At 36.1% G+C, this 23,503-nt stretch overlaps 1 protein-coding gene across 1 annotated transcript in view; it reads left to right on the top strand.

Annotated features, from left to right (window-relative positions):
- Positions 1–23,503, top strand: part of CDH18 (cadherin 18) — a 376,876-nt gene that overhangs the window by 78,923 nt on the left and 274,450 nt on the right. The window contains exon 2 of the mRNA XM_065905363.1: positions 17,516–17,810. Coding sequence (XP_065761435.1) covers positions 17,516–17,810 — 295 coding nt within the window. The remainder of the gene's footprint in view (positions 1–17,515; positions 17,811–23,503) is intronic.

Below are 23,503 nucleotides of genomic sequence, written 5' to 3'. Positions count from 1 at the left end.
TGAGTTTTTGTGTTCTTTAATTAGGTTTATGCATATTTTGGATTTTTTATTTGCTCTTGATGAATCATGAAGCGCTCTCTTTTGTCTCTTGTAATACACTTTGTATTGAAGTATAATTTGTCTGATATTTCTAAGCTTTGCTTTTATATACTTATAATTAGCCTGTATATTGTTTTTCCTCTCAGCCTTTTTATGTATTTTCATTTAAAGTACATTAGTGCAGACAGCATGTAGCTGGGTCTTATTTTTTTTAATTTCATCTAAAATTTCTGCCTTTTAGTTGCTGTATTTAGTACATTTATGTAGTTTATTAGTTTTTATTGTGATATTCACAAAATATAATATCCATCCTTATGAAAATGTGCAATTCTTTGTCTCTTAATATATATGCAAATGTGCACAACCATCACAACTCTCTAACTCCAGAATACTTGCATCACCCCTAAAAAGAAACCTTATACTCATTAGGAGCCACTCTCCTTTTCTCCTCTGACCCCCAGTCTATAGCAATAATATTTGTTTAGAGATTGTTTGAAATTTGTTTTCATTTCTCTTGGGTACATACCTCAACTAGTATTACTAGCCCATATTAAGTATATGTATAACACATTGAAGAGTTGTTAAATATTTTTCAAAATGACATCATTTTACAATTCTGTCATCAATGTATGAGCATTCTAATTTCTCTACATCCTTGCTTATAATTGTATTTTATATCTTACTAAAATTTTAGCCATCCAAGTGGGTATGAAATATCAGCTCATTGTAGTTTTAATTTTCATTCTCTAATGACTAATGATGTTGATCATCTTTTTGTATAATTACTAGCTATTCATATATCTTCTTTTGAGAAATGTTTATTAAGCTTTTTGTACAGTTTTCAGTTGAACTATTTTTTTATTGCTGAGTTTTCTGTCATTTATAAATTTTAGACACTAAATTCTAATTGGATTAATGGTTTTCAAATATTTCTCTCAATCTGTGAGTTTATTTTCACTTTCTTGATGATATGCTTTGATGTAGCAGATATTTTAATGTTGATATATTCTCTTTTTTTGTTGTTGTTTGGTTCCTTTTGATTTTAGTGCCATAGCTAGAAGATATTGATTACCCCAATGTTACAGAATTTATTGCCTCAGTTTTACATTAAGAGTTTTCCAAATTTTGGTCTTAGTTTTAGTTTTTTTTGGTTTGTTTGCTTGTTTGTTTTTTAATTCACTTTGACTTGGTTTTTATATGTGATGTGAGACTGGAAGGAAATTTCATTTTTTTTTTTTTTGCATCCGTAGTCCTTCCAAATTTGTCTGAAAGAATGTTCCTTCCTCCATTAAAATATCTGCATACACATATATTGAGCATCAATTGACCCTAAATGTAAAGGTTTATTTTGGAACTTGGCTTACATTTCTATTCCACTGATCTATATGTCTCTCCACATCATTCACATATATTCTTGTATATTGTAGTTTTGTGTTAAGTTTTGAAGTCTAGTACATCCAATTTTCTTACTTTGTTTTTTTTTTTAACAGTATTGTTTTGGCTATTTAGGTTAAGGTTACCCTACATTTCCATATGAATTTTATGAATGACTCATCTTCTAAGAAAAACAAGATTTTGGTAAAGATTAAAATAAATAAATATTGCATGATTAGCAATATTAATGGAGAAGGAAATGGCAACCCACTCCAGTATTATTGCCTAGAAAATTCTGTGGACAGAGGAGCCTGGTGGGCTACAGTCCATGGGGTCGCAGAGTCAGACACGACTGAGCACATCAGCACAACAATATTAAATTTTCATATTCACAAATAATTTGGATATTTTAATTTTTTCAGGTATAATGTATAGATTTCATTGTTTACATTTGCTCTGCTTTTGTTATATTTTTATATAAGGGTGGTGTTATCTGAATATCTGAGGTTATTGATATTTCTCCCGGCAGTCTTGATTCCAGCTTGTGCTTCTTCCAGCCCAGCGTTTCTCATGATGTACACTGCACATAAGTTAAATAAGCAGGGTGACCATGTACAGCCTTGAGGTACTCCTTTTCCTATTGGGAACCAGTCTGTTGTCCCATGTCCAGTTGTAACTGTTGCTTCCTGACCTGCATACAGGTTTCTCAAGAGGCAGCGCTGGTATTGCCATCTCCTTCAGAATTTTCCAGTTTATTGTGATCCACACAGTACAGGGCTTTGGCGTAGTCAATAAAATAGAAATAGATATTTTCCTGAAACTATCTTGGTTTTTTGATGATCCAGCAGATGTTGGCAATTTGACCGGACCTAATAGGAGATGGCAGAGAAGGCGATAGCACCCCACTCCAGTCCTCTTGCCTGGAAAATCCCATGGACGGAGGAGCCTGGTGGGCTGCAGTCCATGGGGTAGCTAAGAGTCGGTCTCCGCTAAGTGACTTCACTTTCACTTTTCACTTTTATGCGCTGGAGAAGGAAATGGCAACCCACTCCAGTGTTCTTGCCTGGAGAATCCCAGGGACGGGGGAGCCTGGTGGGCTGCCGTCTATGGGGTCGCACAGAGTCGGACACGACTGAAGTGACTTAGCAGCAGCAGCAATAGGAGATGGCTGGACGGCATCACTGACTCGATGGGCATGCGTTTGAGTAAACCCCGGGTGTTGGTGGTGGACAGGGAGGACTGGCGTGCTGCGATTCATGGGATCGCAAAGAGTCAGACACAACTGAGCAATTGAACTGAACTGAACTGACTGAATAGGGGAAAGGGATAAATTGGAAGACTGGAATTGATACTGATGTCTTTAAAATATGCACCACATGAAAGTTGTGATTTAAGTTTCGTTTGGGGCAAAATGAAGGCTATAACCCGGGGGACAGCATTTCAGATAGCTCTGAGACACTGCTCCAAAGAGATAGGGAAGAAGTAAGTATATATGTGATTTTGGTGAAGGGGGAGTACATGTAATTAAGCATATATATTTTTACAGAAGTTTTCTGCTAGTCTTGTGATGTTTACTGCTAGTAGCAAGGAGAAGACATTAACATTGATGATTTTAGTAATTTTCTAGATATGAGGAGATCCAAGAATTGGGCTTATCAAATCTTCTCCTGAAAATAGCTATCTGAGGACCGATTATGCTGGTTTTTCCCAGAGTACAGAGTGCCTCATTCTTGCTATCCACCCTGAACTGCTTTCAGGGGGTGTTGAAAATCAACAGCTGCATCAACACACGATTTAATCCCTTAGAAGTAGATGGCATGCTTCAATTTGTAATTGACAACACATACATACTACTTTATAAAAGAAGTAACTGAAAGGATCTACTGTATACCAAAAGGAACTCTACTTAATACTCTATAATCACCTATATGAAGAAAAAATCTAAAAAAAGAGCGGATATGTGTATGTATAACAGTCACTTTTCTGTACATCTGAAGCTAACACAACATTGCAAATCAGTTATACTCTAAATATTAAAAAAAATATGCTGTACCAATTGACCCTCTTTAATTAATAGAAATTTTTTGTCTCTTTAGTATTCTACTTGTTAAATATTTTGATCTTTGCCAATCTGATGCATGAATTAACAAAGAACAGATATCTCAGGTAAAGTTTTCATGATTTTCAATATATGAAGAGGTGCAAAAATCTGAGTTCAGTAAAATTCTTCCTGACATATGCATCTAACTATCTAAGGGGCCTGTTTTTCCAAAGCACAGAATGCCTCACCCTGTTTTTAATCCTGAGTTCCTTTCAGGATGCGGTGTCCATCAGCGACTGTAGTGGCAAATGACTTAATCCTTGTAGAACTGGATGGTGAGTCACATACTTTGTTTTACAACAGTATAATGACATTAACCTACCCATTCAATTTACTTCTACTTCTGTCATACTGTTTAGTCAAATAGCCTTATAAAACCCATCTTACAGTGTTATTAATCTTGCTTTAAATAGTCAGTTGTTTAAGTTGATTCTTTAAGTGTTTTTGAAAGTATTTACCTCTCCACTGTACACTTTTAGATCTTGTCATTCCTCCCTATTAAACCAACTTTCCTCTTGGCATTATTTTAATATCTTGACTTTCTTTTGTAACTTTGTAATTTCTTTATATCCTATTTGATATATTGTAACATATAAGGAACTTATTTATGAAAATATCAATAATATTTCATTCTTTAATGATATTCATTGAAAAAAGATATATTGGGTACTGGAAACTTAAAAATGAGTGAAATGTGGCTCTTGCCCTCAATGAGAGTCAAATAAAGTGGGGAACGTCATTGAAAAAAAAGTGATGAGTGCTGAATGACATGTAAGCAAAGGGTTCTTGGAATCACAAAGGAATGGCAGTTTATTTGGATGGAAAATTAAAAGAAACTTCACAAAACATAAGAAACTACTAATCTCTGGGTAGACAAATAGAAAATGTCCAGTTTGAAATGGATCTAGCATGGACAGTCTGACGTTTTTGGAGGCAGGTTATCTACCTGAGTTTGGCTGAAATTCTGTGTCCATGGTGACGTGAGAAAAGATCAGGTTGGATACACCAATGAAAGCCAAATGGAGGGGCATTCCAGCTGAAGGCTGTGGGGCCCTCTCAAGTGGTTTATGCAGAAAATGATCAAATTCAGACTTGATCTGAATTGTTACACTGAACTATACACTGAACTATACTGCGAATACAATGTGAATAGATCAGAAAGAGATCATGAGAGCACTTGGGGATAACAGCAAAAATATAAAAGAATATGAGAGCGTGAATTACTCAGTAGTAACTGTGATGTAGAGAAGGGGGGTGAGAGATTTTAAGGAGATGGAATCAAAAGCTTTTAGAAAGTTCAAATGAGGAGAAATGAAGAAAGAAGTCAACATTAACACATAAAATTCATTCTGAGTGACAGGAGAGTAGGTCAGCTCTTGTTATTCAATCTGATGATAAACACAAGAGGAGAAACAGAATGAGTTCAAGCTTGTAACTGAGCAACTTGGATTTTATTGTTCAAAAATTTCTGAATAACATTTCTATCCTTAGCAAGCCTGACTATGAGGAAAATGTGTGCACAACTAAGACTGCAGTTTTTATTTCAACATGCAGATTATATGAGCTTAGCTCAAGCGCAATAACTCCATATTCCAGCACAGAAAAATACCAAGACAGCTTATATTGTCTTCCTCATCAATCCTCGATCCACAATGTGTTCCATTAAAAAAACTTCACTATTCCTACTTTTGCATTTCCAGAGTGAATGCCTAATATTTCAGAGTTTTCACTGGCTCTTGTGTTGTGTTATCATGTTCTTAAATTGGCCCTTTCCTTAAACATATGTTATTCAGTAACATATTCAATAACAATAAATTTTATAACAATAAAATAAATTGTTTAAATAACAATAAACAATATTCAATAATGTTTGCTGATCTTAGAACAATTTCTGTTGAGTGATAAGGTTAAATGCAGAATGCAAATGATTAAATAAAAGCTTGATGAGAATTTTTTTTTTAAATCTTGAAAAACTGTCATCATTTTATAGAAATGGAGAAATATACCTATAAATTGAGAGTCATTGCTTTTTCCTTTGAGAAATGTCCCAACAAGAGAAAGGTAGTTTCAACTCATGTCTCTGTTAAAATATTGAGTACTATGTGAGTCTGATGATCTTTCTTGCTCACTGCACTAAAAACATGCATAATGGTAGACTCTATATCATTTGCCTCAGCATACAGTTTGGTACATATACATTGTGGGGTTGCATTTTTTTTCCATTTATTTACATCAAATGGTTTTTAACTTTGAATAAACATAAGGCCAGAGGGAGAGCTAAATACAGAGACAGAAATTATAGAGGTTAGGTGAGGAGCCTACGAGATGGGAGGATACATATCCCAAAATTTAAAGGTGAACAAGACATGCAGGCAGTTATGAGAAAGCTTTACCTAGCAATACTGGGCTGTGCTTTGTCCCTCAGTAGTGTCTGACTCTTTGTGACCCCGTGGACTATAGCCCATCAGGCCCCTCTGTCCATGGAGATTCTCCAGGCAAGAGTACTTGAGTGGGTTGCCATGCCCTCCTCCAGGGGATCTTCCCAACCCAGGGATCGAACCCAGGTCTCCCACATTGCAGGCAGATTCTTTACTGTCTGAGCCACCAGGGAAGTCCACACCTGAGTAGCTCAGTGCAATAGCCTGAGAAATGTGGCTAAATTCAGGACAGAATTTCACACCCTGAGGCATGGTCAGAAGAAAGATCAAATTCTTAAGCATCTTAAAATGAGAATCAAACAAAGATTAGAGGCTATTCATGGAGATGAAGTGGTACCTGAGATTTTCTAATGATTCTTACTATTTTGAGAAAGGGCTAGAGTGTATTATGATTTTTCCACATAATTGGCCTAAATAAAACTCAGAATCCTTGTTTAATAATAGCAGTGACATTTATACTAAAAAGTAATGGATACTCATTCAATAAATTAAAACTGAAAGATATATAAAGAAAATTGACTAGCTTATGGCAGTGTAACTTCTTTTTCTGACTTCCCTCAAGTGTAAGATACCTGAATTATATTTTTCTTTAATTTTCTATGTTAATAAACTGAAATATATTATATTTATTATTTTGTTTTTATTTATACTTTTTATCTAAATAAGATGTTATCTTGCATATTATCCCACAATATGATTTCTCTCCATTAAAAATAAATTATGGATAGTTCTTCAAAGCTAATTTTCCATATTTTTATTTTAATGATAATTCATAATTTATAAAACAATCTCCCTCCAGCTGAATCTTAAGATATTTTTTTTCCTCTAAGATAGTCAATAATTATTACTTCTTATAGCTATCCTTATACATAGGTGCCTAATTTTCCCCAACCCCCAGACACTAACAAGCTTTACTGATTTCTCTTTGTTGATATGTTTCTGGTTCCTCTGCCTTTTGAATTTCAAAACCCTATGGGTTTCAGTCCATCAGTCCTTCCATTTTTATTTATTTATTTATTTTTCTCTATGGTCGGGAGGATGTACTGGAGTAAGAATAGGCTACCCACTCCAGTATTCTTGGGCTTCCCTTGTGGCTGAGCTGGTAAAGAATTGGCCTGCAATGCAGGAGACCTGGGTTCGATCCCTAGGTTGGGAAGATCCCCTGGAGAAGGGAAAGGCTACTCACTCCAGTTTTCTGGCCTAGAGAAGTCCATGGACTATAATCCATCTCTTGGTTGATTGCAACTTCTTGCTTTTAGTAACTATAGCTAAAGACCTAACATCTGTGCTTCACTTCTCCATTCACTTTTACCCCATATTCTCTCTCTTTCTCTTTTTTTAGGAAACATCTGCTCTTTCACTTTCTTTCATTCTTTCCAGCACTACTGAAATAATTGACATATGACATTTCATAAGTTGTAGGTATGGTGCTGCTGCTGCTGCTACTAAGTCGCTTCAGTCGTGTCTGACTCTGTGCGACCCCATAGATGGCAGCCCACCAGGCTCCTCCATCCCTTGGATTCTCCAGGCAAGAACACTGGAGTGTGTTGCCAGTTCCTTCTCCAATGCAGGAAAGTGAAAAGTGAAAGTGAAGTCGCTCAGTCATGTCCAACTCTTCGCCACCCCATGGACTGCAGTCTACCAGGCTCCTCCGTCCATGGGATTTTCCAGGCAAGAGTACTGGAGTGGGTTGCCATTGCCTTCTCCGAAGTTGTAGGTATACAGCTTGTTATTTTATACAATTGTTTATCAGAAAACCATCACCACCATATCCTTAGCTAAATCCTCCATTCTGTCATATAATTATCATTTCCTTTCTGTGGTGAGAACATGTGAGATCTATTCTTTTAGTATCTTTCAAGTATTAATAGGCTATTATTAGTTATAATCACTATGTCATTCCTTAGACTCTCTAAACTGTATTCATTTTATCAATGGAGGTTTGTACTCTTTGACCAACATCTCTTTTCCCTAACTGCTCAGTTTCTGGTAGCTACCACTCTAGTCTGTTTCTCTGACTTCAGTTTCTTTAGATCTTACATATAAGTGATATCAAACAATATTTGTTTAGTATCTCAGGTATTGTGAATGAAACTGCCGTGAATTTAGGATTGTCAATATATCGTCAAGATTCAGTTTCATTTGCTTTATATATATATATGTTTATATATATACCCAGAATCATAATTGCTAGATCATATGGGAGTTCTATATTTAATTTTTGAGGAAGCTATACTGTTTTCTATAGTGAGTGTAACAAACTATATTCCCCCCCAATGGTGCTAAAGTGCTTCTTTTTCTCCACATTCTCACCAATACTTATCACTCGTCTTTTTGATGATAGCTGTTCTAATAGATGTGAGGTAATATTTCACTGTATTTTTAATTTATATTTCCCTAATTATTAAGTGACACTGAATACCTTTTTATATATTTGTTGGGCATTTGTATGTCATCTTCGGAAAATATATCTTCAGTTCCTCTGGCCATTTTTGAAATGGATTGGTTTCTTTTTCTCTGTTGAGTTGTATTAGCCCTTTGGACATTTTGGATGTTAACACCTTACCAAAGATACAATTTGCAAATACTTCCTAATATTCCCTAGATTACCTCTTCATTTCGTGGATAGTTTTGTTTACTGTGCAGAAGTTTTTCCATTTGATAAAGCCCTACTTGCTTATTTTGTTTTTGCCTTATTATTTTTATTTTGGTGATGTTTACTTCACTTTAAAAATATGTTCATGATCGCACCATTTTTTACCATCTTCACTACTACCCTTGGTCTGTGCTGTTATCATCAGTCATCTTGTTAGCGCAGTAGCTTTCTATTAGTTATCCTAGCTTTCACTTTGGTTCCTGTTTCCTATTCTCAATAATGAAGCCAGCAGGATCCTTTTGAGATGAACATTGACACTCTACTGTCTTAACCATCCAGTTTCTCCACATGTCATTCGATTGCCCTTCATGATCTCACTTCCAATTGATTCTCTGATCTCTTCTCCACCACTCCTCCTGCCTGTGCTTCTCTGGTCACACTGGCCACCTCCTGGTTTCTGGAACGTGCTAGTAATATTCCTATTTGGTGCTTTCATTCTTTGTTGCCCTGCCTGGAATACCCTTCCTTGAAATATGCATTCAGACATCTCCCTTTCCTTCTTTCAGAATTGCTAAAATATCACCTTTTTAATATGCCTTACCTGACTCCTTTATTAACTTCTCATTGTGCTATTAACAAATCACCACCAAACTAATGATAGCTTATGGTGAACAATGTCAGATTCAAGATCTCTGAAAGACAGAATTTCATTTTGGAACCAAAGATATGGCTTCAGTTGCTCAGAGCTTCGTGTGGCAGAAGATTTATTGCAGTGAAAAAGGGGCAGAGAAAGCTTCTGATGTAGACATCAGAAGGGGGCAGAGAGTACCCCACTTGCTAGTCTTATCAAGGCCTTATATACTTTTTCAATTGGTTACTAACAATAGAATGGTCTAACAAGACCCACTCCAAAACATACATTTTAAGATTACAGGATTAGTCAGAAGGCACCTGTTAAGAAGGAGAAACATATCTTGAGCAAGGTATGTTGTTATATAATCATTAGTACAGAGCTTAAAGGAAAAACATATCCTTGAAGTTGTGTTGTTTTGTTGTGTGATCATTAGCTTTGGGCTTAAAGAAAGTTAATCTTAGAAGAAATAGATTGCATAACAGTTCCGAGCTTAAGAAAAAATATGTCTTATGTAAATAAGACAAAGGAATGTGGGGGAAAAAAAAGTTTGTCCCTTTTTTCCTCCTTGGACTCTTTATCAACCTACCTAAGAATGAACTCCCTCATTAGGGGCTTAAAACAACACAGATTTTTTCCTAAAGTCAAAGTGAAAGTGAAAGTCTCAGTCCTGTCCGACTCTTTGCTACCCCAACTCTGGATAGTCCATGGAATTCTCTAGGCCAGAATCCTAGAGTGGGTAGCCCTTCCCTTCTCCAGGGGTTCTTCCCAACCCAGAGATCGAACGCCCATCTCCCGCATAGCAGGCAGCTTCTTGACTACTGAGCCACAAGGGAAGCACGAAAGTCAGAAGGTCAGTATAATTCCCACAACACTAAAATCAAGGCTTAGGCAGAGCTTCATTCCTTCTGTAGGCTCTGGGGAAGAATACCTTTTCTTGGAGTTTCCTGCTTCTAGAAACATTACTGGAGAAGGAAACAGCAACCCACTCCAGTACTCTTGCCTGGGAAATCCCATGGACAGAGGAGCCTGGTGGGCTGCCGTCTATGGGGTTGCATAGAGTTGGACACGACTGAAGCGACTTAGCAGCAGCAGCGGTAGAGACGTTACTTGGGACTTCAACAAAGACTCTTAAATTTCAAACCCGGCAATGAGGCACTGAATACTCCTCACACTTCCATTTCTCCCTCTCTCTCTCACCTACCTAGAATGGATTCCTCCCACCACATGTCAGATTAGTCCAATCTAAAGAAATTAAGGAGCGAATCGGGTGGAAAGGGAGGTGGGATGGGAGACCGGGATGGGGAATTCGTGTAACTCTATGGCTGATTCATATCAATGTATGACAAAACCCACTGAAAAATAAAAAATAAAAAAAAAGATTAGAGAGCCCAGAAAAAAAAAAAAAAAAGAAGAAGAAATTAAGGGTATTTCTTTATCTCAAAAGACCTCAAATTCAATTATATTTGTGAAATTATTTTTCTTGAAAAGCAACATACTCAGAGTTTCCCAGAATAAAGACACATGTTGAAGGACAAATAATCCACCTACCAAATTTAATGTCACTTTAATATCATGACTTCTGTGTACCACCTGATCTCTTCTGATATTACTTCTTTACTTTTTCTCTCTCTCCTTTTTAAGTGTGATTCTTGCATATTGTATGTGGTCATGTGTTCTGCTTAGTGTCTGCTTTTCCCCAGTGGAATGAATGTAGGCACTACCTAAACAGAAATCTCTGCCTTCTTGTTCAGTGATAGATTTAAGTACTGAGGACCATGACTGATCCATGGTGGATATTAAAAAACTAAATAAACAAAAAGTTGTGTTCTTTTTCTCTAATGAAAAAAACCCCAAAAATGACTGATGGATCAAACAATAATCTTAGATTTTATTGTCAGATGACATTTCCAAAGGAGCGAAGTCATTCACACTTCCATTATCTTTTTCCTCCCTCACTTCTATATACAATTGCTGTTTTCTTTCCTGATAAAAAGGTGCTAAAATGAGTAGTTTAAATGGGGATGAAATCATAACACATTTGAGAGTGTGAGCAGTGGTTTAGGTGGGTAATATTATGGAATTGTATTAATTTTTATATACCTTGAGTTTTTTTTTTTTTAAAGCAGATGACAGAGCCACCCCTTTCTCAACTAGATCTTTTTATTTTTTTAACTTTTCATTTTTATTGGAGTATAACTGATTAATGGGGCTTCCCAGAAGGCTCAGTGGTAAAGAATCCACCTGCCTGTGGAGGAGACATGTGTTCTATCCCTGGTTTGGGTAGATCTCCTGGAGAAGGAAGTGGCAACCAAGTCTAGTATTCTTGCCTGGAAAACCCCATGGACAGAGGAACCTGGTGGGCTACAGTCAGTCCATGGAGTCACAAAGAGTCAGGTACAACTCGGTGACTAAACAGTAACAACCTACCTGATTAACAATGTTATGATACTTTCAGGTAGACATGGAAGGGTCTCAGGCATGCATATACACGTATCCATTCTCCTCCAAACTTCCTTCCCATCCAGGCTGGCACATAACATTGAGCAAAGTTCCCTGTGCTATACAGTAAGTCATGGCTGGTTACCCATTTTAAGCATTGCAGTTCTCAACTAGATATTGATTAGAAATAAAAGAAGACATTAACTCAAATAGGGAACATGTCTTCTGGCGCCTTATGTTTCTCACTTTAGTTCTAATCAATTGGTCACTTATTGAGGCTACACAGCGATTAACAGTGAAATTCTCAACCCATGAGTGTATTCTGCAGTGGCCAAATATTTGACACGATGAATGAATCTCTCTGAAGTAGAGCTGATGGGCATGGGATTCTGACAACTTCAAACTGTAGAGATATTTTGCAGTTAATACCCCTGATCTGAGATTCGGGGGGAGGGGATATAATAGTTAAAACATGTGTTCCTTTTTGCTCCTTTCCTCCTCTTCTTTTTCATTTACTAGTTTTCTCCTCTAAGAATACCAATAAAACAGTTAAAAGCTAGAAAGTAAAATTCAATCATGAAACCTTTGCATGTATGCAAGGACCTTGGATGTTTCTAGTTAAATGAATGCAATCCTTATTTTCTTACCCTCATCTAATTTCTTAACCTTTTAATTGATTAACACTAGCTTTGTGGTTGAACAAAATACTTTACTGATACTGCATTTAGCATAACTTTTTACATATGACTTGGGGCATGATTAAGTCTGATGATTATATTCTTTTTTTGGTGGTGTTGTTGCATGAAGAGACTGATGTGTTAATTACCAATAGTAATTAATATGTATGGTAAAAACATATTTGATATGTTTTTTCTTTGCATCAATTACTTATTAAGAGTTCAATTGATTTTTGTTTTATCTGCTTATGGTTTAAAATATAGCATCTCCTGAAATGAGAGATGCATAGTAAGTTTTAATGACATATCTTTGCTATGATCCTCACAAAGCTCTAACATTATATCATCTGTATTTTATGTGCTGGAAAAATGATTATAATAAAATCACTGTATAATATATCTGACTCTTTCTGATTTCTACTGGAACATTGTAAATACAAACTTCCTATTCATAAAAATGCATAAATTACATAGTCCAAAATATCACATTTTAAGTCAGTGGAGTATCTTTATAACATAGCTTGAAGTTCTAACTAGAAGCCACTTTCAAAATTAATTGCTCTGACACTATCTTCTTAACCTTTTAAAGTTATTTTTCCCCAAAGGATAAAATATTATCTCAGTGAGGAATTCTGCATTAAGAAGAAAGTTATAAATTTTTAGGTCCCAATCAAATGTGGTCCAGGGTGAATAAATAGTTTTCTAAGAGAAATTCATGTGAGTCATGTTAGCTTTCTAAGTACTATAGGTTACTCCTTAACACCAAGGAAGAGACAATTTATTAAAGGAATACAAGACAAGAGTTCATTTTGCTTCAATTGGGTGATTGTATTTTCTTTTCTTTCTTCCTTCACCTCCTTTTGCTGTTCTTTAAAGAACAACTGGTTAACTCTATGTAACTATGTGATCAGATACACAAGGATATTTTATTCTTGCTTTAGGACAGTATAATAGCTCTCTTTTAGCATAAAAATATCACTCACTTTGCAAAATCTCATGATTCTCTAAGTATATTCCTATCACTATGGGTTATGTAAGACCCTTCTACTATTCTCTTTGTATGATTACTGAGCTATGTGTGACTAAAATCAACTTTATTTTCCATTTTTTTAAAAATATCTTAATGGAAAAAATATGGAAATCTCTCAATACAGTAGCTAGCTAAACTTAAAATGCAATATTTCAAAAAAGTTGTAGCTGCTCAGTCATATAAAATTCTTTATGATCCCATGGACTGTAGCCTGCCAGAGTCCCCTGTCCATGGAATTTTCCAGGTAAGAATGCTAGAGTGAGCTCCAATTGCCTTCTCCAGGGGATCTTCCCAACCCAGGGATCAAACTCAGGTCTCCTGCACTGCAGGCAGACTCTTTACCATCTGAGCCACCAGTGAAGCATCCAGAGCATTCCTACTTTATGACTCTTTTCCCAGTTCCTTTCATTTGATGTCTCATTGCTGCCCACCCTAAAAGATAACACATTTCTATTCTGATTATCTGTGTAACCTGATCATCTGTATCTAAGAGCTTTCTCTCCATGTCTTAAGATTTCTACCTCTTTACACTCATTATTTTTCATCCATTTCATTCAAAATATTCATTCATTTACTCATTCATCATTTTTTCCTTATAAAACCTAATATAAAACCTGTGTTCTTCCAGAATCTTAAAACCTACTCGTTAGTGTTTCCCCTAATCTCTGTTGGAGTGTATGTTGTAAACACAAACAAATTTTTAAGAACAGGTTGAATAGAAAAGAGGCAATCCTGAGGGTGGATCACTTTGTTGTTTCACAAATAATTCTCATCATAGTCTTGTAAAGTATTTATTGATTGACCTACTACTACTGTGATGGGTTTCCATTAGTGTTACATGGAAACTATCATATTAAGGCCAGATGAGAAATTTTAAAAATCCATTGAGTAAATAGTCATCTCCATTAGTAAAACACTCAAGCTATATCTATTTACAAAGCAGAAATAGAGTTATAGATATAGAAAGCAAATTTATGTTTTCCAGGGAATAAACAGGGGAGGGATAAATTAGGAGAGTGGAATCGACATACACTACTATATATAAAATAGATAACTAGAAGGAACCTACTGTATAGCACGGGGAACTCTACTCAATAATCTGTAATGGCCTAGATGTGAATAGAATTTTAAAAAGAGGGGCTATATATGTACATATACATATATATATAAATACACACACACATATGTATATATAAAACTGATTCACTTGGGTATGCAACTGAAACTAACATGGCATTGTAAATCAACTATACTAAAAAAAAATTTAAAAAAAACTAAAACACTCAAGATAAATATTAGCAACAACTTATGTAATCTAAATGCATTATAATAGTATTTCAATGTACCTTTGACTGTGTTGTACAATATCAATACTTCAAAGTAAGGAAGTCAATCCTGAATATTCTTTGGAAGGACTAATGCGGAAGCTGAAACTCCAATAGTTTGGCCACCTGATGCAAAGAACTGACTCCTTGGAAAAGACCCTGATGCTGGGAAAGTTTGAAGGTGGGAGGAGAAGGGGACGACAGAGGATGAGATGGTTGGATGGCGTCACCAACTCAGTGGACATGAGTTTGAGCAAGTTCCAGGAGTTGGTGATGGACAGGGAAGCCTGGCCTGTGGCAGTCCATGGGGTTGCAAAGAGTCAGACATGACTGAGTGACTGAACTGAACTGAAGTTATAATTCACTGACTACTGCACATTGTGGGGGCTTCCTAGGTGGTACTAGCGGTGAAGAACCCACCTGCCAGTGCAGGAGACTAAGAGACGCAAGCTTTATCCCTGGGTCATTAACATCCCCTAGAGAAGGGTATGGCATCCCACTCCAGTTTCCTTGCCTGGAGAAGCCCATGGACAGAGGAGCCTGGTGAATTACAGTCCATAGGGTCCCAAGGAATAAGACACGACTAAAATAACTTAGCACACACTGCACATTTACTATCTAGTTAGACATAACTTCTGAAACATTTATTCTAAGTGCTATATTAATTCTCAAAACTTTATAAATGTGGAGTCAGATTCAAGTGTTAAAATCTAAAGCCATAAATTTGCTGGCATTTATCTTTAATTGAATTATTTATCATAATCCATATAAAGCATAGAGCATATGAATTTTTAACAGATGCTTTAGATTGACAACTTTACTACTTCTTTTACATACTTCTGTTGCTGGTCTATGTCCATATGCCTTTCCAAAAAATACATATAGTTAACTATAGTGTGAACCTTTCATCCAAAACTAAATAATTTCAAATTAACCACTCTAAAAATATAATAGTATGTGGTAATATCCTCAAGAGTCAATTTTCACCATTGTCATATCTTTCAATAGTTAGTTGTTAGAAGGTTTAACCCTTTTTGTCAGTGTTTTTAATTAGTCATATTTATTATATATAGATTTATTATTCATATACAATACAGCAATAACTATTAAAATGACTATACCTTTTGTTATTTTAATAACATGCATGTTCCAGAAAAGCTTTCAGAAGCATTTGTTCAGTGAATTTGGTCCTTTATTTTGCTGTTTTGGTCATGGATAGATGCAAAATTGGAGGATATGAAGCAGACTGGTAAATCGATATTTTGTAGACATCTGATGCATAAATGATAAATCTCTTTTTGTAGGTGCTAAAATGATGTAAAGAGACATAAATAAATGAATAAATTCATTTTCATGCATATGTACAACTGTCTCCACACAACTCATTCTACTGCTTCTTTTAGTAGTTAATTTACTAATGAAGTGTGAATCTTTGAAAGCTGTGTTTTTCATATTCTGCTAGTGTAGTTTTACTCCTTTTTAAAAAAACTCCAAAAAATCAGTTTGGAAATGATTTAATTTGTTGAATCTAGCCGAGTGATGCCTATCAAAATTTTAACATTATGACTTATGTATTTTCAAGAAATAAGTACAATTTTTCCTGATGTACTGTTATTTATGTTTCAGATCCCTTCATTTTCCCATTGAAGCAGTCCTTTCCTTTTATTATCTTTTTTCTATATTTTATCTTTAAAAATGTCTTCTAAGAGTTCAGAGACTTTAACAGAAACCTTGAAAATTTTTACTTTGGCTAGAAACCAAAATGCTATGTGAACAAGGTTATATATTTTCACTGTTTCAGAGTGTCAGAAATGTGCAAAAGGTGAGTAGTTGAGGCTATGTGACCAAAAAGGTTTCATGTGAAGGATAACTGTTCAGATCTCTTGGGAGAAACAGTTTTTCAAGTATGTGTTTGAGATTTAAGAAAATACTGTGGATGTTCTTAGCTAGAAATATAGCAATGCTATTCATAGAAATATTAACTGAACTTTGATGTTAATGTTACAGCCAGACATTGTGTGAAGTATATGCAGTTTAAAAGCATTTGCTAATATTTAAATGATAAAAAGATTTTTAATTGCCTTAATGTACATTATTTATCTTTCTTATTGAAGATGTCTGCTGAAATATTACCCCTCTAATGTCTATTCAAAGACAATTCAATCATTTTAGTTTTATAAATGAGATTTCTTAGTGTATCTCAATTAAAAATCAGGGCCTACTTTACTGATTAAATCTATCACTGCCATTTAAATTTTGAGTGTAAAGTTTCATAATTTTTCAAGAAAGAAAACATTCCATCACAAGTTTGTTTGTTTGTTTTTTCTAGTTTAACAATCTGGAAGATATTTGTTTTTCCAAAGTATAAAATTAACGTTTCTGTGATAAATAAGTGTCCATTTAGTGGAAATTTTAATAAATAATTTGAATCTCAACTTTTACTGTAGTATTTTGTAATTTTAATAATAAATATGATGGCAAGCAGTTAAATCTTTTTTTTTTTAATTCCCTGTGGAAATATGGAAGACAACTGTGATTTACTGGTAGTTTCTTTTACAATTCTATTCTATATAGGTAGAAAAACATTGATTTAGTAGAATGACAGCAAGGGTTATTCTTTTAAGTATTGCTTATTAATTTTTCTTCAATAATTAAATCTTTCAGAATATAATAAAATATCCCTTTTTATGCCAAGTAGAGAAAAACTGCAGATAAACATGATTTTAGCAATACCTGGTACATTGGAGAGAAGAAAAATGTCATAACCAAAATAAGTATTAAATTATAGATAGGCAATTTTCAGAGAATACCATGTGAGGTTGGATATAATATTATATTAAAATTTTCCATCTTTGTCTACAGCTGCACTCCAATTCTGACAAAGGTGATGGGTCTGTCAAGTACATCCTTACTGGAGAAGGTGCTGGGACTATTTTTATCATTGATGATACCACGGGTGACATCCACTCAACAAAAAGCCTAGACAGGGAGCAGAAGACCCACTATGTACTTCATGCTCAGGCTATTGACAGACGAACAAACAAGCCCCTTGAGCCTGAATCCGAGTTTATCATCAAAGTGCAAGATATCAATGACAATGCTCCAAAGTTCACAGATGGACCGTACATTGTAACTGTGCCTGAAATGTCAGATATGGGTAAGATAAATCATTTTTATATTTTGGAAGTTAATGTATCTTTGAAGATCTAAAAATAATATTTTGAAGACTAATATTTATATATTTTGGGGGATGTGAAGAAATTTGAAGAAATTCCAAATATTTTAATAATTTCCTATGGCCTAAAGTTTTCAAGAACATTTCTGCTAACTGTTCTAGTATTTATTAAAACAAATATTTGAAGTTGTTAGTATAAGTAACATCTGGATCTCAAGGAAAAACCATTCATACATGAGAAAATATTTGCAATTCTTGCTTAATTGGTGTTTTTTTTTTTTTTTAACCATACCAACACAATCAGTGACAGTTTGTATCAATACATACAGTATAAAGTTGGAAATCTATTGCTATGTCTTTTCAACTTTCAAGTTATGATCAAATTATAATAGTACTGATAGTACAAGCAGTAGTTACATTAATCAGTAAAATCTGCAGATACCCCTAAGCATTTGCATCCTTTATTTTAAAATATATGATGACCCTGTGAAATATTTTAAATGCCACATTGCTGCTGCTGCTGCTAAGTCACTTTAGTCATGTTTGACTCTGTGTGACCCCATAGACGTCAGCCCACCAGTCTCCGCCGTCCCTGGGATTCTCCAGGCAAGAACACTGGAGTGGGTTGCCATTTCCTTCTCCAATGCATGAAAGTAAAAAGTGAAAGTGAAGTCGCTCAGTCGTGTCCAACTCTTAGTGACCCCATGGCCCACAGCCTACCAGGCTCCTCCATCCATGGGATTTCTCAGGCAAGAGCACTGGAGTGGGGTGCCACTGCTTTCTCCAAAATGCCACATTAAAGCTATACAAACTGGTATACAGTATATAAGTAATTTTCCCAAGTGCTTTCCTGAATTGCCATGAAGAAATTGACCCCAGTCTCCTGAATACAGAGCTTACACTGTATTTCATAAATCCTGATAGAGATTTCCAATCTTCTGGTTACTTCTGAAGTCTAGCTATTTTATTTTATTTTTATCTAAGATGAATTTCCTAAATATAATTAAAATAAAGTTCAACTATGACAAAAATATTTTCATTACCTCTATGAGGTCCTGTTTGGATTTAGAAGATATATTTTGAGTTAATATTTTATATACTAAAGTTTATATATATGATATTGAATTAGGTTATTATAGTCACTACTTAAAACACTGTGTAAATGGATATATATATATATATATATATATATATTTAAATTTGGAAAGTATTTACAATTTTATTGAGATATAATTGATATGCAGCATTTATGAATTGAAGATGAACAACATGATGGCTTAACTTACATCTGTGGTGAGATTATTACTGCAATTTGTTTTGTTAACATCCTTTGTCTCATATATATAAGGTTTTTTAATGGGAGGTTGCAGTTTCTTTTGTTTTCCCAAATCCAGTCTACTTTAATTCTCCTGAGATAAACAGATAGCTCCTTAAGCTGTGGGGGAATCAGGTTAGAAAGAGCGAGTCAGTTTTCCTTCTTAAACAGAATCTCGGGGGAGAAAGCAATTGCTAAATGGATTCCCCAGAGACCAGAGTAGAATGCAGGGTCTGGTCTCAGAGAGCCGGGGGAAAGGCCCCGAAGACACTCGGGCTCGTGGGTCTCTTAAGAAAGTTGAAGAAAATTCCCTGGCCGCCCAGTCATTAGAACTCCACACTTTCATTACCAAGAGCTTAAGGTCTGTCGCTGGTTGGTGATCTTAAAGATCCCACAAGCTGCAAGGAATACGCCCCCACCCACCCACACCCACACACAAAGCTGAGACTCACCACCATTATTTCTGGCAGGAGAAAGTTTGTGTAAAAAGTCCAGAACAGACTTTCTTCTGGAGCCTTGTCAAGGGACTGACAGCACAGTTGCCGATCATCTCCTTACAGAGCAAAGAGCCCTGTGACTCCATCACTTGTGAGAGTGCCGCTGGAAGGCCAGGGGCCACGTAAGGACCCCAGGGAGCGCTGGAAACTGAGGGTCACTCTGGGGGCAGAGCACCAGAGCGGAAATCAGGCCCAACAGCCATTACCAAAAAGAGAGTTGAACGCTAGGTAATCCGAGCTCTAGTGTTTTAAGGACACTGCTGAGAGATTCCTGTAACTCAAAGCCTTGTTTTCTACAATAAGTAAACAACCGAAATCAATAGCACCTTGAGGCACACATGGACACTGATAAGACCCAAATTGGTCCCCTGGAACTTAAGAACTTCCAAGACTGGAAGAAGGAGCTAAAACTCAGAGAACAAAATTACAAATATATGGAAATTGTGAGAAAGAGATGAGACTTAGAGGATATATTAACTAGACATAGTGTGGGAATAACATATGTTCCCAGAATGCAAGAAACAGCAGATGAAGGAGAGGAACAGTAACTTTTCTTTTTTTTTAACCTTTAGGTGAAGAATATACAGAATTTACAAGTTGAATAGACTTTCTGAATTTCAGGAAGGGTTAATTAGGAAAGAATCAAACGTAGGTGGATGCTGGCAAAGTTTTCCTAAAATCTATGAATGAAGAGAAAATTATATAGACTTCAGATTTTTAAAAGTTACTTACTAGGAAAAGATATTTTCACATCATATTTGTCACTTGAAATACTGGATTGTGGTTAATAATTTAATACCATTATCAGCTTTTAGAGAAAAGACTGAACACCAAATCCTTCACGCAATCAAAAACATGATATATCTGTTAGCATGAAAGAAATATGTAGAAAGGAATCCAGAAAGTATATCTTCCTTCTACCTTTTTAAGAATGTTTTTGGCCGCACCACACAGCATGGGTGATCTTAGTTCCCTGACCAGGGATCAAACCCACATCTCCTACACTGGAAATATGAAGTTTTAACCATTGAACCACCAGGGTAGTTCATATCATCCTCCCACTTTATCTAGAGAAATGCTTGGGAAAATAGTTGACATAGAAAATAGTTAAAGTCAATCAAAACAGAGATCAAAAAGCCAAAGAAAATAAAAATGAGAGAAAAAAGTTATTATAAGTGCAACCTAAAATATATACCTGTGTCTGAACACAGGTAAAGCTAAGTGAGTACACGTGAGCGTGTTGAATGACGCTGGGCTTTTAAGGAATTATAAAGCCTAAAGAAATCATTGCAGCAAAGGCTGAGGGACTTAGGAGCAAGCCAAAGCATTTCCGCCCTCATCTAAGACTTGGAGAGAAGGGTAGGAATGAGCAATACTAGAATAGCTGACCCTTGAGCAACGCAGGTGTGAACTGTGCAAATCCCCTTTATAGGAACCTTCTATACGAGGGCCAACTGCAACAAGTTACGTATGGATTTTGACTCCAGGAGGGAAGTTGGTGTCTGGAATCCCCAAACTGTTCCAAGATCAACTATATTTTTAAGTTCTTTTATAGAAACAAGCCTGGTTGAAGGAGAAAATTTAATGCCTGAAAGTACCGGAGAAAAAGGACAAAGCAGAGTAGGCTTTCAGCCTGTCTTGTACTGTGGGTCCAGGCGTGATTTCTGTTGAAACAGTATGGCAAACCATAGGCTGAATATTGGAAATCATGTTGTGTGTGTATGTGTGTGTTTTAGAACTCATCGTAGGAAAATAAACACATAAAACATCATAATAGCATCTACTGCACATTGTAATATGAGCATATAGAAAGTGATATGGATGTTAGCATAGTAAAGAATTCGCTTTACATTGTGGGCTTAAGAATAAGTGATATTTACACTGCCTCTGATTTTAGAAATAAACAAATACACAAAGACAACCACAAAATAGCTAGTAATATGGTACAAGAGGAACCAGCAAACCATGACAGTGGACACAAATCCAGCCTGCTGTTTTTGTTTGTTTGTTTCTATTTTGTTGTAGTAAAAGTCACATAATATAAAACACGCTATTTTAGCCATATTTAATTGTACAGTTCAGAGGCAATAAATACACTCACATCATCGTGCAGCACTCACCATCATGCATCCCTTGACTTTATTGCCCTCCTAAACTGGAACGCGGGGCTTCCCAGGTAGCACCGTGGTAAAGAATGCACACCTAGCAATGCAAGAGACACGAGAAACGAGGGTTCGATCCCTGAGTAGGGAAGATCTGCTGGAGGAGGTAATGACAGCCCCCTCCTGGGGGCTTCCCCTTCTTGCCTGGGAAACCCTATGGACAGAGGAGCCTGGAGGGCTACAGTCCCAGGGATCACAAAGAGTCAGACAAGCACAGAGGCAAAACTGGAGCCCTGTCCTCGTTAGACACTAATTCCCCATTCGCCCGCCTGACTCCTGCACCCAGCCCCTGGCATCTACCAATGTACTTTCTGACTCTATGAATTTGACAATTCTAGGTACCTCGTAAAAGTGAAATCAAATAGTACATGTGTGTACCTAATGTATATTGCAGTGAATTTTTTAAGACTAGCTTAATATTTGTTTTCCAAACAGATTCCACCTTCTTTTTGTCCACTGTGCTATGCAGTAGGTTCTCACTATCTGTTTTTGTAAACAAAATTTTACTAGAACAAGTCTGTACCCATTCATTTAAGTGATTGTCTAGGCACTGTGGTAGCAGAGCTGTATTTGCAGCCAACATTATGGCTCCCAGAGTCTGCAACATTTCCTATGTTGCCTGTTACAGGGAAAGTTTGCCAACCTCTAATGTAAGAGGTTTTAAGGAATAAACTTGGAGGCAGGAGGAACAATTAGAAGAGAGTGTTATTCTCTAATACTCTTGATAGACATGGCATTTGCTGCAAGGAGAGGGTGGGGTGATTTGAGAGAGTAGTATTGAAACATATATATATTGTCATATGTAAAATACTCAGTGGGGATTTGCTGTTTGATGTAAAATACTCAGTGGGGATTTGCTGTTTGATGCTGATCACCCAAAGCTGGCACTCTTTGACAACCTAGATGGGTGGGATGGGGAGGGAGGTAGGAGGGAGGTTCAAGAGATAGGGGACATATGAATGCTAAATCATGCTGATGTGTGGCAGAAACCATCACAATACTGTCAAGTAATTATCTTCTAATTAAAAATGACAATTTAAAGAATATGCCATTTGTCACAAACAATAGAATTATGCTTCTTGCCTTTAAGTAAATGATGTTAGTTATGTAATATTCAGCCTCTCTTTCCCTACAGTTTGCTCAGGTTGACACTATGCAGAATTAAATGTTCATTTATTACTATTTTTTTTTTCACCTGAAAATGACCATGTGAAGTAATTCTAAATAGTAGGATGTTAAGTGGAGGCCAGTAGGTGGAATTTTCAGGAAAGATACAGGCTTTTTGCCAAAAAGACACATCTGGCATGGGTATTTTACCCATTGCCATTTTCCTTGTTGTCTAAATCAGATGTGGTCTCAAAATACACCAGCCACTTGCAACCATAAAGATGAAAGCCTGTTGCTAAGTGAGATGGATCAGAAAGATAAAAGGGCCCGGAAGGATGATCCATCTCAGAACTGATACTCCAGACCTAGTCTGTGAATCCCAAGAGCTTTCTTAAGAAAGTAAATCTCGTCTTTTTATGTTATCGAGTTGGATTTCAGATGCACGCAGCTGCATTCAGTCTGAATTGTACTCAGACAATTTCTCGGTTTTAACATGAATCCAGGAGCCTGGCGGGCTGCTGCCCATGGGGTCGCAAAGAGTCAGACACAACTGAGCAACTAAACCCTGCACATAGCCCAGTAACCGAATAATTG

Source organism: Muntiacus reevesi, chromosome 14 (genome assembly GCF_963930625.1).
Source record: "Muntiacus reevesi chromosome 14, mMunRee1.1, whole genome shotgun sequence".
In the NCBI taxonomy this organism is placed as follows: domain Eukaryota; kingdom Metazoa; phylum Chordata; class Mammalia; order Artiodactyla; family Cervidae; genus Muntiacus; species Muntiacus reevesi.
This window is presented reverse-complemented; position numbering and strand designations above follow the sequence as displayed.